Raw genomic sequence first — 12,382 nt, forward strand, 5'->3', positions numbered from 1 at the left:
CTGTTCAGGAGGATGCATGTTTCTCAGCCCTTTGTTACCTTGGGAATAACACCCATTTATTTTCTTCTTAATGCTGTTAAATTTAGGCCATAGAAAAACACCTGGTGAAGAAATCAGCTGGTGGGCTGACATACATTGCAGAGTGGCGAGGTGGCGCCTTGGACCACAAAATGGGCCATTTGGCTTGCTTCTCTGGAGGGATGATAGCGCTTGGAGCAGAGCATGCTGGGGAAGAACAGAAGCAGCACTACATGGACCTAGCTGCAGAAATTACGAACACCTGTCACGAGTCTTACGTCCGATCAGGTAGAAGCTGAGCCTGCACTAAAGATCAGTGCAAAGCCCGCCCCAACCACTCCCAGAATAATAACTCAGTGAGAGAGCATCTGTTTTGCAAGCAGATGGTCCCAGGTTCAATCCCAGCATCTTCAGTTAGGGCTGGGAAGAGCTCTTGCCTGAAACCCTGGAGAGCTGCTGCCAGCCAGAGTAGACAATAGTGAGCTAGTTGGAGCAATGGGTTGACTCAGTATGAGGCAGCTTTTTGTGGTCCTGATACAGCAGGGAGGCCTATGCACAGGGCTGTGTGCATTTGGGACCTCTCCATTATGACTGTCCAGAATCTGTTAAGAAAAGCTACATAACTGTAGTTCCACTGGGGCTATGGATTGGGGATCAACCCCATATCCTGTAAAATCTGAAAGCACACCCGACATGTTCAGCTTTTAACTATCAGGGCTTCTCATAGCTCTGAAAAAACGTTTCTGGTTCTTAGTCATGGCAGATGTATATTTTAGGAGATTCTCCCAACTTCAGCTTCCTAGGTGTGATAAGCATCAAAGTTCTAATCGTCTCTGAATGTCTAATGTATCCTTTGCTAGAAACCAAGCTGGGCCCAGAAGCATTCCGCTTTGATTTTGGCACCGAAGCAATGGCCACCCGACTCAGCGATCGCTATTACATTCTGCGCCCTGAAGTTGTTGAAAGTTACATGTACATGTGGAGGCTGACGCACAATCCCAAGTACAGGCAATGGGGCTGGGAAGCTGTACAGGTATTTCCTCCCAAACCATCATTGCTAACCACCATTCCCTTGCCTTAGGACATGGGTTGCTTGAAAAAAAGAAAAAAGGCTTTCTTTTCTGGCCCCCAAAGACCTAGCCAATTTTGGCAACTGCAAAAAGGTGTGTGTGTGTGTGTGTGTGTGTTTTAAGAAGAGACACCCTTGGGGTGGGTAGAGCCCAGCAGCCTGGTGCGCATGCAAATTCCTCCCTCCCTGGTCATTAGATTAATTATATGGTGAGCAGTGAGGAGGTGATTATTTACCACCTTTGCTGCTCTGCACAAATCAGTTGAGGGGTGGCTATCTGTGTGCAAGTTTGTCTGTTAGATTTGGGGTGCTCTCCTCCTGGAAGCTTGGCCAAGGGCAAATGAGGACCCCTAGTAAAAAGAGGTGATCCACCCATGGCTTAAGAATACATCTGAAGCGGAAATTGTCGTTCAGTTTCTCACTGCCTTCCCAGGTGAGAAAGAGAGCCAAGTGCTGGCCTCTCTTTCACAGCTGAGTCAGGTGCGAATATACTTTCTGTACCATGGCCCTTCAATGCTGGAAGCAGCTCAGCTCAACCACCATGCTTCCGCAATATTATTTAGCATAGCAGTAAAAATACAGGTTGGGGTGGGGAGAAATTCAATTCAGTTCTCATTTAAAGGTGAAGTTACCTAATTCTCACTTTCCGAAGCAATATGCAAACTGCAACTCCAGCTACTCTTTGAAATTCATGCTTCTCTGAGTTTTGCAATGCAGTGCCCCAGCCAAGTAACGGGCAAAAAAAAATGCATACCGGTATATTGGTGTACGGTGTGCATAAAGATGTATATATTAGTAACAGAGATATTTAAAAATGCATTCTTAGAACTCACCTTTGGGGATTGTAAGTTGTTTTAAACTGTTTTTAATGTTTTCTTTTAATGTTGAGGCTCCTGGGAGGGCAGGTAATAAATACGGTAACAATTATAATTGTTACTAGGAAAATTGCTTCGCAAAATTGCATACAAAAATGTGTAAAGTATGAGAAATTCATACTAAAGTGCTGATTAATTTTCATTGGAACTTTTTTCCTTAAAAGGGAAACTGCTGTGGAAATGTGGGGAACTGAGCTTAAGATTGGAAAATTGAGAAACAGAGAGAAACTGAAATTGACAGATTTCACGTAGGCTTCTTAACAGTAGTGGCAGAAGGGACCAGGCTGCAGGATATATAATGGCAGAGATCCAAACAGCTCTATTTATTTATTTTTTGTTTGTTTGTGTGCTCACTTATCAAGTTAGTGCAAAAGGCAAATGAAACATTTTAAATAGTTTTTTTTAAAAAATGTTATTGCACTTGCATACTAAATAAAAGAAAAATAAGAGAATGATGCCAGCATGTGAGAGAAAACGAGAGACTACACTGCATGACATATAAAGGGACAATCTGGCAGTTAGTGAAGATGGGTCTTCACTGTCTGTGTTGCCAGCTTGTCTTGCTGACCACTTGTCCTCCACCAAGTGAATCAAGTTGCGCTTTGCCATTCCACGCTGGCCATTATGGGGGGGGGAGGGGGGAACAATACATAGCCAGATCTCTTAGGAAAGATGGGAGAACAAGAAGGTTTATGGCAGCAGCACTGTCTTGACTCTCTGTAACAAATGAGTGAACAAATCATGTCAGTTCCAGAGAAAACGGCTAGTGTGCTAGTCTGAGGTCAGTTCCAAGGCACAGCCCAAGCAAGACAGCAGAGGAATAGGGGATAGCAGGCAGCAGAATTGGCAGGAGCAGCTCACCCAGGTGGGGCCCTGGGAGCTTCATTGTCCCTAGTCAGCTGACAGGATGGGAAGCCTGCTCTTACCAGCTAGTGAATTAAGTTTGCACAGGTGTGGGGTTCTGCTTCCCACTGAACTTATTTGGTACATTATTTATGTACTGTACCAACCTTTGCACAGACCACTTGGCAGTTTACAGCAAAAAACAAATAGATAGCAGCTGATAAAATCCAGAAAATGAACACAAGCCATTAAAAGCAAAACAATCACCAAAACCAATTTCTAAAAGCATCAGCAGCCAGGTCTCCCCTCGTCCAAATGCCTGTTGAAAAAGATGCATCTTGACCAGCCATCCCTCTCACCTGGAGGTAAACTTTGTGATCCCAGTATCAGGCATTTTGAGATAAAGGTACATGAGGATTCACTCTCTTACAGGGGTATTTTTAAAAATTCCTCAGTTTGTTTAGAGCCATGTTGTTCAGCACATGCATGGCCTCTGATATTCTAGTTGTTGGAAAAGTCTGAAACCTGAGCTCTTCTTACATTTCTCTCCTAAAACAGGGATCTCCAGGTGTACACCTGGTTAAACTGGTAGCTAGGGAGCTGACATTTGGTTGCACACAGAATCCAAGCCACCCTGATACGGTAGTACCAATGAAGTCTGGATGGAGGGGGGAGCATTTGTCAATCTCTCCTGCAAACATGGAAGACTCACCATACCAGCAAATGGTTAGGGTACTTCCAGGCCTTTCTGGAAATTGAAATTTTAGTAAACACACGGTTCTAAGACACTGATTGCAGCGTGGACATCCTAAACCTGAGTAGCCTGTAAGTCACTCTGCACATTTTCTTGCCACAAATGGTTACGGTGTTTCTGAAAAACAAATTGGGCGCACATATCTGAGCACAGAGCATGCCTAGCGCATGTGAGGTGGAGTATTGGGCTATGAGTTCTGTTTCCTCAACACATCTGTTTTGGGTGTAGGGTGGGGAGAACTTGAAGTGGCTAAAGTCCAGGATGCTTAAAAAATTATAATCTGTGCCAAGCAAGGCTCACCACCACACGCATGACATGTACCGTGTTTCCCCCTTTTTAAGGCGTAGTCATAAAATAAGCCATAGCAGCATTTCTAAGCATTTGAGAAATATAAACCGTACCCCGAAAATAAGCCATAGTGATAGGCGCTGTGCGGAAGAGAGCACTGAGCTCCCCGAGTCAGCAGCAGCAACGCCGGCCGCAGCAGTGTTTGCTGAGTCCTTTCTTGCTTTTGGGACTTGGTTACTGTGCTGGCTTGGGATGGTGTGTGTGCAGTTGCTGTTGCTGCTTCGTGTTTTTCAGCTGGATTCTCTGGGTTCTAAGCACTTTCCCCCGTTTGTTTGCGAAGCAGCACTCGGCTGCAGCCCCTGCCTCTCCGGTGGCTGCAGGAGGCTGCAGTTGATTGCTATCTCCTTTTCCATTTCTTTTGTCTTTGAGCACCCGGCCCCGCCCCCTCTCCCCTTCGTGGAATGAAGAACGGAGTTTTAGCAGCATTTCCTCATTATAAAAAAAAGGTCAGGAACTTTTACTTTAACCTCAAAAATGGGATATTTCCTCTCTCTAAAAACAACTCTGACCTGAACACCAATAAAACAGGGGTAGATCACCTCCAGTTTATAAACCCGCAAGTAGATCGCAGTCTCCTGGAAGTTGGGCTCTATACTTTGGCTGATTGCAAGCCTTTGCATCTTTAAAAAACAAAAACCATGCGCCTCTCAGTCTTAATTTTCCTTTAATTCATCCCCCTATACCCTCCTCCAACCATTGCCTCCTTCCATTCCTTACCCCCCTCCCTCTCTCCCCACTTCCCTCACTCCTGTGCGATCTCATTTAGTCATATACTTGCTTTTTCTGTTGTGTTGTCTATTTTATATTTAATAGTATTACCCTTTATGATGTTATTTTTTCTCTTGCGATAATTATTTATTTTTTATCTTTAACTAACTTTCCTTTCCATATTTTTCCATATATAACTCAACACTTTCCCATTCCTTCTTAACTCTTTGGATAGAGTGCCCCCCCCTTATTGTTGTTAATTTTACAATTCCTGGATTTTTTATGGAACCGAACAGCTCGGGTGCTTCAGAATGTGCCTTCTGTTGCTACAGGGCTATGGGGCTTCACTATTTGACCCCCCCCCCCAGGTTGGGATTTTTAAAGTAGTTCTGTGGGTCCCAGGGCGCAGAATCACTCCCGATCCTTTCCTTTGTCTAAACAGACCTCTTCCCCCCTGACTTTGGAAGGCTGTGCTTCAAGGGTGATACCAGGGTTTTTTTAAGACCTGCGCCTCTTAAGGATTGTTACGGTCCATAACTTCCATTGCTTTCTAAAGGGTTGGGGGTTTAAAGCACTGCCACCCCCACCCCACCCTGCAGGCGCTCGGAACTGGCAGCGCCAACAACGCGCCCAGCAGCGCGCAGAAGAGAGCACTGAGCGTCCTGAGCCAGTGGGTCCCAGTTGTACCAGCACTTTTTTTAAAAAAAGACACCCCCTGAAAATAAGCCACTGTGTGTTTTTTTGAGGGAAAAAAGTTATAAGACGGTGTCTTAAAAAAGGGGAAACACGGTAGTAATCAAGAAGGAGCTGCCTCTGAGAATCTGTAGTGTTTCCCCCCCACACACACACACCATTGGGCAACCCCAGTTACACACATCTAGGATTGGGAGGGATGGGGCATCTGTAGCCCAAGGAGCACAAACTGCCTGGCACATCTGATCTCCACATCACTTTAGCAATGGAGCATTTCTGGCTCACCAGAATACACTTATTAATTTGGCATTATGTGGGGGATGGATGGTCCAGGTGATGGAATTCCAAATTCCATACTTGGAGCCAAATGTGAAGTAAATCAGATTAAGGTGCATATTTCAATTAATAAGTTTTGCTTTTGTTCCTTATTGCTGCGTTGGGCATTCTTGTTGCTCCAGCTAACTCACTAATCTGCGCTGGAGTGTCAGGGCTTGGCAGGGACTCCGCATCTCTTGGTTCCTTTTTAAAAATAATAACATATTAAGTTTTCCATTTTGTAATATTAAATACATCCTTATAAAATTCTTACATTTTTGCTCATACGAGCTCCACCCCACCTCGTGGTTTTCCTAATTCCAATTTTACATCCTCACATTTGTACCTTTTCCAATTTACTTTCCCCTCCTATATTTTATCTCACATTTTTAAGTAAATGTAAAATGGTAATAAGCATTATTAACATTACAAGTTTTCTTACTGCAACCCTGCTAGTGTTTGTAAATGTTTACAATTGTCCTTCAAATATTGTACAAATTTACTCCAGTCTTTTCGGAAAGCTTGATCTCGCTGGTTTTGGATTTTCCCGTTTAGCCTCGCCAATTCCGCATACGCCCATCATCTTCACCCGCCATTCCTCAGTTGCTTCCATTTGGGACCTAATAGAATTATTGCAGCCGTTGTTGTGTACATAAACAATTTTTGATCTATCTTAGGAATCTCTTCTACTATATCCAACAAAAACGCTTCCAGTTTTTTAACAAATGTATTTTTGTACATTTTCTTTAACTCATTGTATATCATATCCCAATAAACCTTAACTTTACTGCATGTCCACCACATATGGTAGAAATCCCCCTCCTTTACTTTACATTTCCAACATTCTTTTTTTCTTGTCATGCCGCTTCGTTCCAACCAACCAGGAGCACAAGGAACCCCTGTGACTCCTCTGCTCAGGGCTGTCTTTCCCCCACTCCACCACCCCAATGACACCCCTAGAGTCTGCAGCCTGTGCCAACCACTTCCCTTTCCCTCTTCATAGAGCCACCTCTGGCAGCATGGGAGATTTGAAGACCGCCTCCTAATGTGCTGGCAGTTGTGTTTGTCGGGCAGCCTTCTGTCAATTGTACAATATTTCAGGAAGGACTTCTTCAGGGGAAAGTGCTAACCATCAGAGATGAGCCTATTTTCTTGGACCCTTGGGGAATCATTAAAAGCTCTTCAATGGGAGCTCAGCCTCTATAAAAACACGAATCCAACTCATAAACCTGCATGGGTAAAACACAACTGATTATGATTAATGAGCTACTTGTTTGCTGTGCTGCTATTACTGGAAGAGATTGACTCTCTCTCTCTCTCTCTCTCTTCTCTCTCTCTCTCCCTCTCTCCACTCCCACTCCCAAACCAGGCACTTGAGAAATATTGCAGAGTAGAAGCTGGTTTCTCTGGGATCCGTGATGTTTATACCACCAACCCGAGTCATGACAACATGCAGCAGAGCTTTTTCCTAGCAGAGACATTAAAGTAAGTCCTGGACATTTTCAGCGCCTCTTCCACAGAAAGTTGTGTAGGGTGGAGAATGACTTTCATGGGGGAGGGGGTCATCAACAGTGGCTGCATTTTAAATAAAGCAGGAATCTGCCAATTGCCCTTGGCCATTTCCTCTCTGATCCGTTGGAGTGACTTGGAATGTACTTTGGAATATTTAAGATGAGGCTTTGCTGACTTGCTTTCCTTATGTGCCCTGTTGAATGGAACTAGCTTTGTATGTGGACTTGACACCTGTAAGTGTCATGCATGTCTTTGGAAACTCACCAGAGGGCTGGTTCATATGTACATATTCATCACTAGGAATCTGTATGGACAAGATATAAGAAGAGAGTTCAAAGTGCACACCCACTGCGATTGACTTCTTGATGTGGTGGCATGCCTGCAAACTGAGCCCTGGTAGATGTTCTCCCCATGCCCATTGGTCACCTGCCTCATTGTTGCACCTCTTTCCCCTTTTGGGAGAGGAAGCATCCCATAGCTGGTTGCCTGAGAATGGAGGAGGCTGCCACTTTTCCATTTCAGGCTGCTAGTTGCAGGGTGATTTCTTTCCCTGCTCACTCACAGCCTGTCCCCTCTCCCACTACTGCTGCTACCATGACTGCCTGTTGAAAAGAAAACACCTCCCAGCTGAATGCCTGTGATGGAAGTGACACAATCACCACCCATCTTAGGGTCCCTGCAGGCTTGTGTTTTATTACAGGTGTATTCTGCAGTTTTTGACACAATAATAGTGCATTAGCAATGGATTTCTTGTGTTTTAGTTGGCTCTGCAATGCTCCCCAGTGTTACCACATTATTGCTGTGTTCTGCAGAGGGCACTGGACATGCTCTCTGGGTCAGGGGTGTAAGGAAACTTGTCTGCTGTCAACTGCACTTTTTGCTGGGCAACTTTGGATAAGCTTCCAAGAAACCCTTAGCTTCCCTGGCACTCTAATGCAGGCTTGAGGGGCCTGGGACCTTCCAGATGTTGCTAGACTACAATTCCATCATCCCTAGCTGGGGCTGATGGGAGTGGGAGTCCAGCAATACCTGGAAGGCACCTGCTTTCCTCACTAACCACTGATGCTCCATTGATAGGAGCACCCCATCTGCACATGCCTTCCTTTGACTTGTCTCCTTCCTCCAGGTACCTCTATCTTCTGTTCTGTGAAGATGATGTGCTGTCTCTTGAGGACTGGGTGTTCAACACCGAAGCCCACCCATTGCCCGTGAACCGCACAGACCTTATCCTGAAGACAAGCGTGCAATAGGGGCGCTTGCTCCCTCGCGGCTTTCTCTAGTGGGATGTGGAGGGTTACTTGCTTCCCCACCCCTATTTCTCCTTTCCAGTAAAGGAATGCGCGTGTTCCCAGAAAAGTATTTTGGGGGCGTTCGTCCAATTCAGGACAGTGTTATATCTGGGAGCATAAAAAAAACTGTGAAACAAGCACCTTTGTGGTTTTTTTTTTCCTCTATGAGGGAACTTACACTAAACCTGATAATGAGGATGTTGAATATGGGCCATAATGCACACAAAACCATGGACGTTCCTTTCTACGGAGAATTTCTACGGAATCCACTGACTTTGTTTTCACAAGGCCAAAAGATTTTGCCATAAAACAGACGCTGGTTTGTGCCACTCTTCTTGTCTCCCTCCTATCCTCTTCCACATACTCCTTTTTAGATACCGTTGATTTTTATCATCTTTCTAATTTTCACCTCCCCCCCCCCAAAAAAAGACTTGCATCCTAAGTGGAATCAATGCCATCAATGATCATAAAATGTCTGCAAAAGTCTGAATCCCATGCATCATTTCTCTCTCTCTCCCTCTCTCTCTCTTTTCTGTGCTCTTTAAAATGTTTACTGAATATTGCATCGGGTGTAATTCTTTTTTTCTTTTTTTTGCTTTCCAAAGTTTGAAATTTGTTCTCCCCCCCCCCCACTTTGTTTTTGTTTTCATCTGGAGCTTAAATATTACAAGGCACTTGTAAGGATTTCATTTCTGTAATACTCAGAGATGTGGAATAGAATAAAAATTCCTGTCCGATAAGGAGTGTGACTGGATTGCTCGTGTATTGGCGCAGAAGGTTAAGAGGAAGAGGGAAGGGACTGACGACCATGTGAAGATCTCAGTAGATCCTCTAAGGAAGCCTCCAAATTCTTTATTTCACAGGAGGAATTCAAGCTCACAGTTAAAGTACTCTGTTGCCCTACTTGCAACTTTAAATAAAAGGACTTCTTGCAGTTGGGAAAGTGATAGGAATGCACTGAAAAAACATGAGATGAACAAGTGATTAGCAGGAAGATGTATAGATGCAAACAAATCAAGGTTACTGCTCATTGCCATATAACTGCCCTGCACACATCAGAACAAATGCTCAGTAAGCACTGGGCATACTCTAATCACGGTATTAGCTTTTGTACAAGCAAATCAGGATATATCCTCAATAAACAGGTCTCTGGAGGAGCCCCAATGTATTTTCTACATGAGCAGCTGGAAGGAGCATGTCCTTCTGCTGCTCTGGAACAGCAAGTGGCAAAGCAACCTGGTGCAGTAAGAATGGTGGGAGGAGATTGGGCACATTCCATTGAGCAAGTGGGGGCAGAGATGGCAGACTGTTACCAGTAATTTACTTGCGTATCAACTTCTGGACCACCCATTGAGCCAGTGCAGTTTGCAGAGTACAGAAATGTATTATAGTAAAAAAGCAATCTCAATGCAAAGTACATCAAGACTCGGAACCCAGCATAAAAGAAAACACTGTTGCATAAAAACAGACCAGCATAAAATCATTGTGTTTAAATAATAATAATAAACAGTTGACAAACTAGCAAAAGGGAAAAACAAATTGGTTGCAACGCAAAGCGGGAGAGGCAACACTTTTTCTTCTTTTCTTTCTGCATGAATCTATTAACCCATATTGAACTGCCTGCTGCGAGTGCAGAATATCTTAGCGTGCATTTGAATGCCCACAAGATTGGGAAGAACTGATAAGTGGCTTCTGCTAGGCCAAAGGATAAGGAATTCATCAGAAGAGGTTTGCCACTGTTTGTTAGCCTGGGTAGGTAAATGGAACACTCAGTGGAGAGGGATCCACCAGGACAAATAGGGCTCTGCCCTCCTTTAAAGCCCTACTAGGATTAGGACCCAGCTCCTTGTTTTCTCCTTACCACCACACAGTCTCTTCCCCTGCCGCCTCTGCTCAAGCGCCTTGCAAAGGCCTGCTACCGCAAAATGACAGGGGGAGCTGTCCTATTGCTCCTCTATCCAACCCTCAGGGCTTTCGAAAAGGGCCATGGAGCAGCTGGGTAACACACAGCCCACTCAAAGAAAACCCACCCAGGGCATGCAAATCGATCACCGGCTTTTTAGCACCATGGAAAGAGTCCCTGCCGTGTCCCCAGCTCTTTTTAGAACCTTGGAAAAACAATGCGGCAGCAAACTATTGAAATACAATGAAGTGAGAAAGCGTACTCATTGCTTCTTATAACTTCGCTTGCCACCTGGAGAACATAAATTTAAGTTGAAGCTGTGGGATATAGATTTACGTAAATAAACCATATAAAGGCATAAAAACATTTGTGTCACAACAAATCCTTTAGGCAGGCAGGATGCAAATGTAAACAGTTCTCAGCCACATTCTGAACCATGCTCTATGATGAGAACCTTGTTTCCCAAGGAGACCGTAAACTGCCCAGTCTGCAAGCCTTGGGTTTGCAGGATTGGTGATATAATGGAATGGAAACGAAGGAGAGTGCAGTTCTGTGACTTCTTTCATCTGCAAGAGTTTTCATGGTAATGGACCTAACCTTGCTCCTTGTTCTGGCAAGTGAATGTTGGGATAATGAATGTTGTGACAGTTTAGAGGATGTCAAGGAATTGGAGTCCTACAGCAATCTGGAGGGCCACAGGTTCTCTACCTCTGGTTGAAATAAACATTTTTACTTCCATGTTCCTCAGTATATATGCTACGTACACTCTTTTTGTATGAGGTGTGTGTAAAATGAATCATGATTTTTAACTGTCATGCAGGACATGAATGGATGCTGTTATGATATGTACTGTATTTCAAAAAAATTCACTATGACTCTGCCAAGGAGGAGGTGCTGGTACGCCAGCTCTGTGATAAAGGAAGCAAGCGCTGCCAGAGCTCAGAAACACTCTTCTTCAAGCAGCCGACGGTTGATATGCTTCATAGTAGCTCATGATGGTTCGTTTTAGGTTACACATGAGGTTAGATTCTGCTAAGGAAGGGGAAGAAATTCACATTCAAGCAACATGAGAACCAAAACAATCATCCATCAAAACCCACACTTATTTGAATTTCGTGATGCAGTTCTCTAACTAAACAAATGTTTATAAAAATGCATGTATTATAGGGAAATGTGCACAAAAGTGACCAGGCTAGTGAAAATAACCTACAAAATGCTATCTATTAGGAGAAATTGCTTGAAAAGATGTGTATATCAGTTGAGACTGCATACAGAAACGTGTTTATTAGAAGAAATTCTCACTAAAATGCTGAAGAACTTTCATGAGGATTTTTTTAAAAATGCAAATTGCAGTGGAAATATGGAGAACTGAATTTAAGTTTGGAAAAACCAAAACAGGATCAAAATTGACAGACCCTTCTACACCTAGATCCTGCCTGGTCCTGTGTGTTAAGTCCTATGCACGTCCGATTTACTATGTTGCTGAAAACTAGTTTTTCTCCTCTGTAAGAGTGGATCATTCAATTCCTCTACCACTAGAAGTATTTTTCTCATCAGATTCTGGGTTCCTTCTTTGTCACCAATGAAGGGGGGGGGGGGAGAAAAGCATTTCACGCAGACAGCGAGACAAAGCTTTCATTTTGAATTTACACCTCTTGAAGTCTAAGAGGGAAGGAAGACTTGTCAGATAGAGACTTAAATTTCATCTTGGGTATAAGGAGGTGGACAAATAATCTTCTCCCTAGAATGATAGTTGTTAGTAAGTAAAGCTTTTGAGAATGTGAGTCATCCTGTTGAGAGGTTTTGATAGCAGGGAAATAAGCTTAGCCCAAAGTAATTTTACAGTGGATTAAAATATCCTCCTTGTGGAATCAAAAGCTTCCTTTCCACACATATTGCACAGTCATTCCAGCTGTGTGGGTTTTCTTCATTTCTGATTTTGATTGATTTTTGAAGTGTGCTATGACAAGGTAATCTGTAGAAAAATAAAGAGAATTGCCCCCACCCCTTATCCTATAATCCAAAGTGCACACAATTCCCTAATCATTGGGGAGA

At 43.7% G+C, this 12,382-nt stretch overlaps 1 protein-coding gene across 1 annotated transcript in view; it reads left to right on the forward strand.

Moving 5' to 3' along the window:
* The window catches only part of MAN1C1 (mannosidase alpha class 1C member 1), a 146,335-nt gene extending 137,171 nt beyond the window's left edge, over nt 1-9,164 (forward strand). Inside the window, exons 9-12 of the mRNA XM_035118282.3 lie at nt 87-306; nt 879-1,051; nt 6,993-7,108; nt 8,262-9,164. Coding sequence (XP_034974173.3) covers nt 87-306; nt 879-1,051; nt 6,993-7,108; nt 8,262-8,385 — 633 coding nt within the window. The 3' untranslated portion in view covers nt 8,386-9,164. The remainder of the gene's footprint in view (nt 1-86; nt 307-878; nt 1,052-6,992; nt 7,109-8,261) is intronic.
* The last annotated feature ends 3,218 nt before the right edge of the window (nt 9,165-12,382 follow it).

Source organism: Zootoca vivipara, chromosome 6 (genome assembly GCF_965207765.1).
Source record: "Zootoca vivipara chromosome 6, rZooViv2.hap1.1, whole genome shotgun sequence".
NCBI lineage: Eukaryota > Metazoa > Chordata > Lepidosauria > Squamata > Lacertidae > Zootoca > Zootoca vivipara.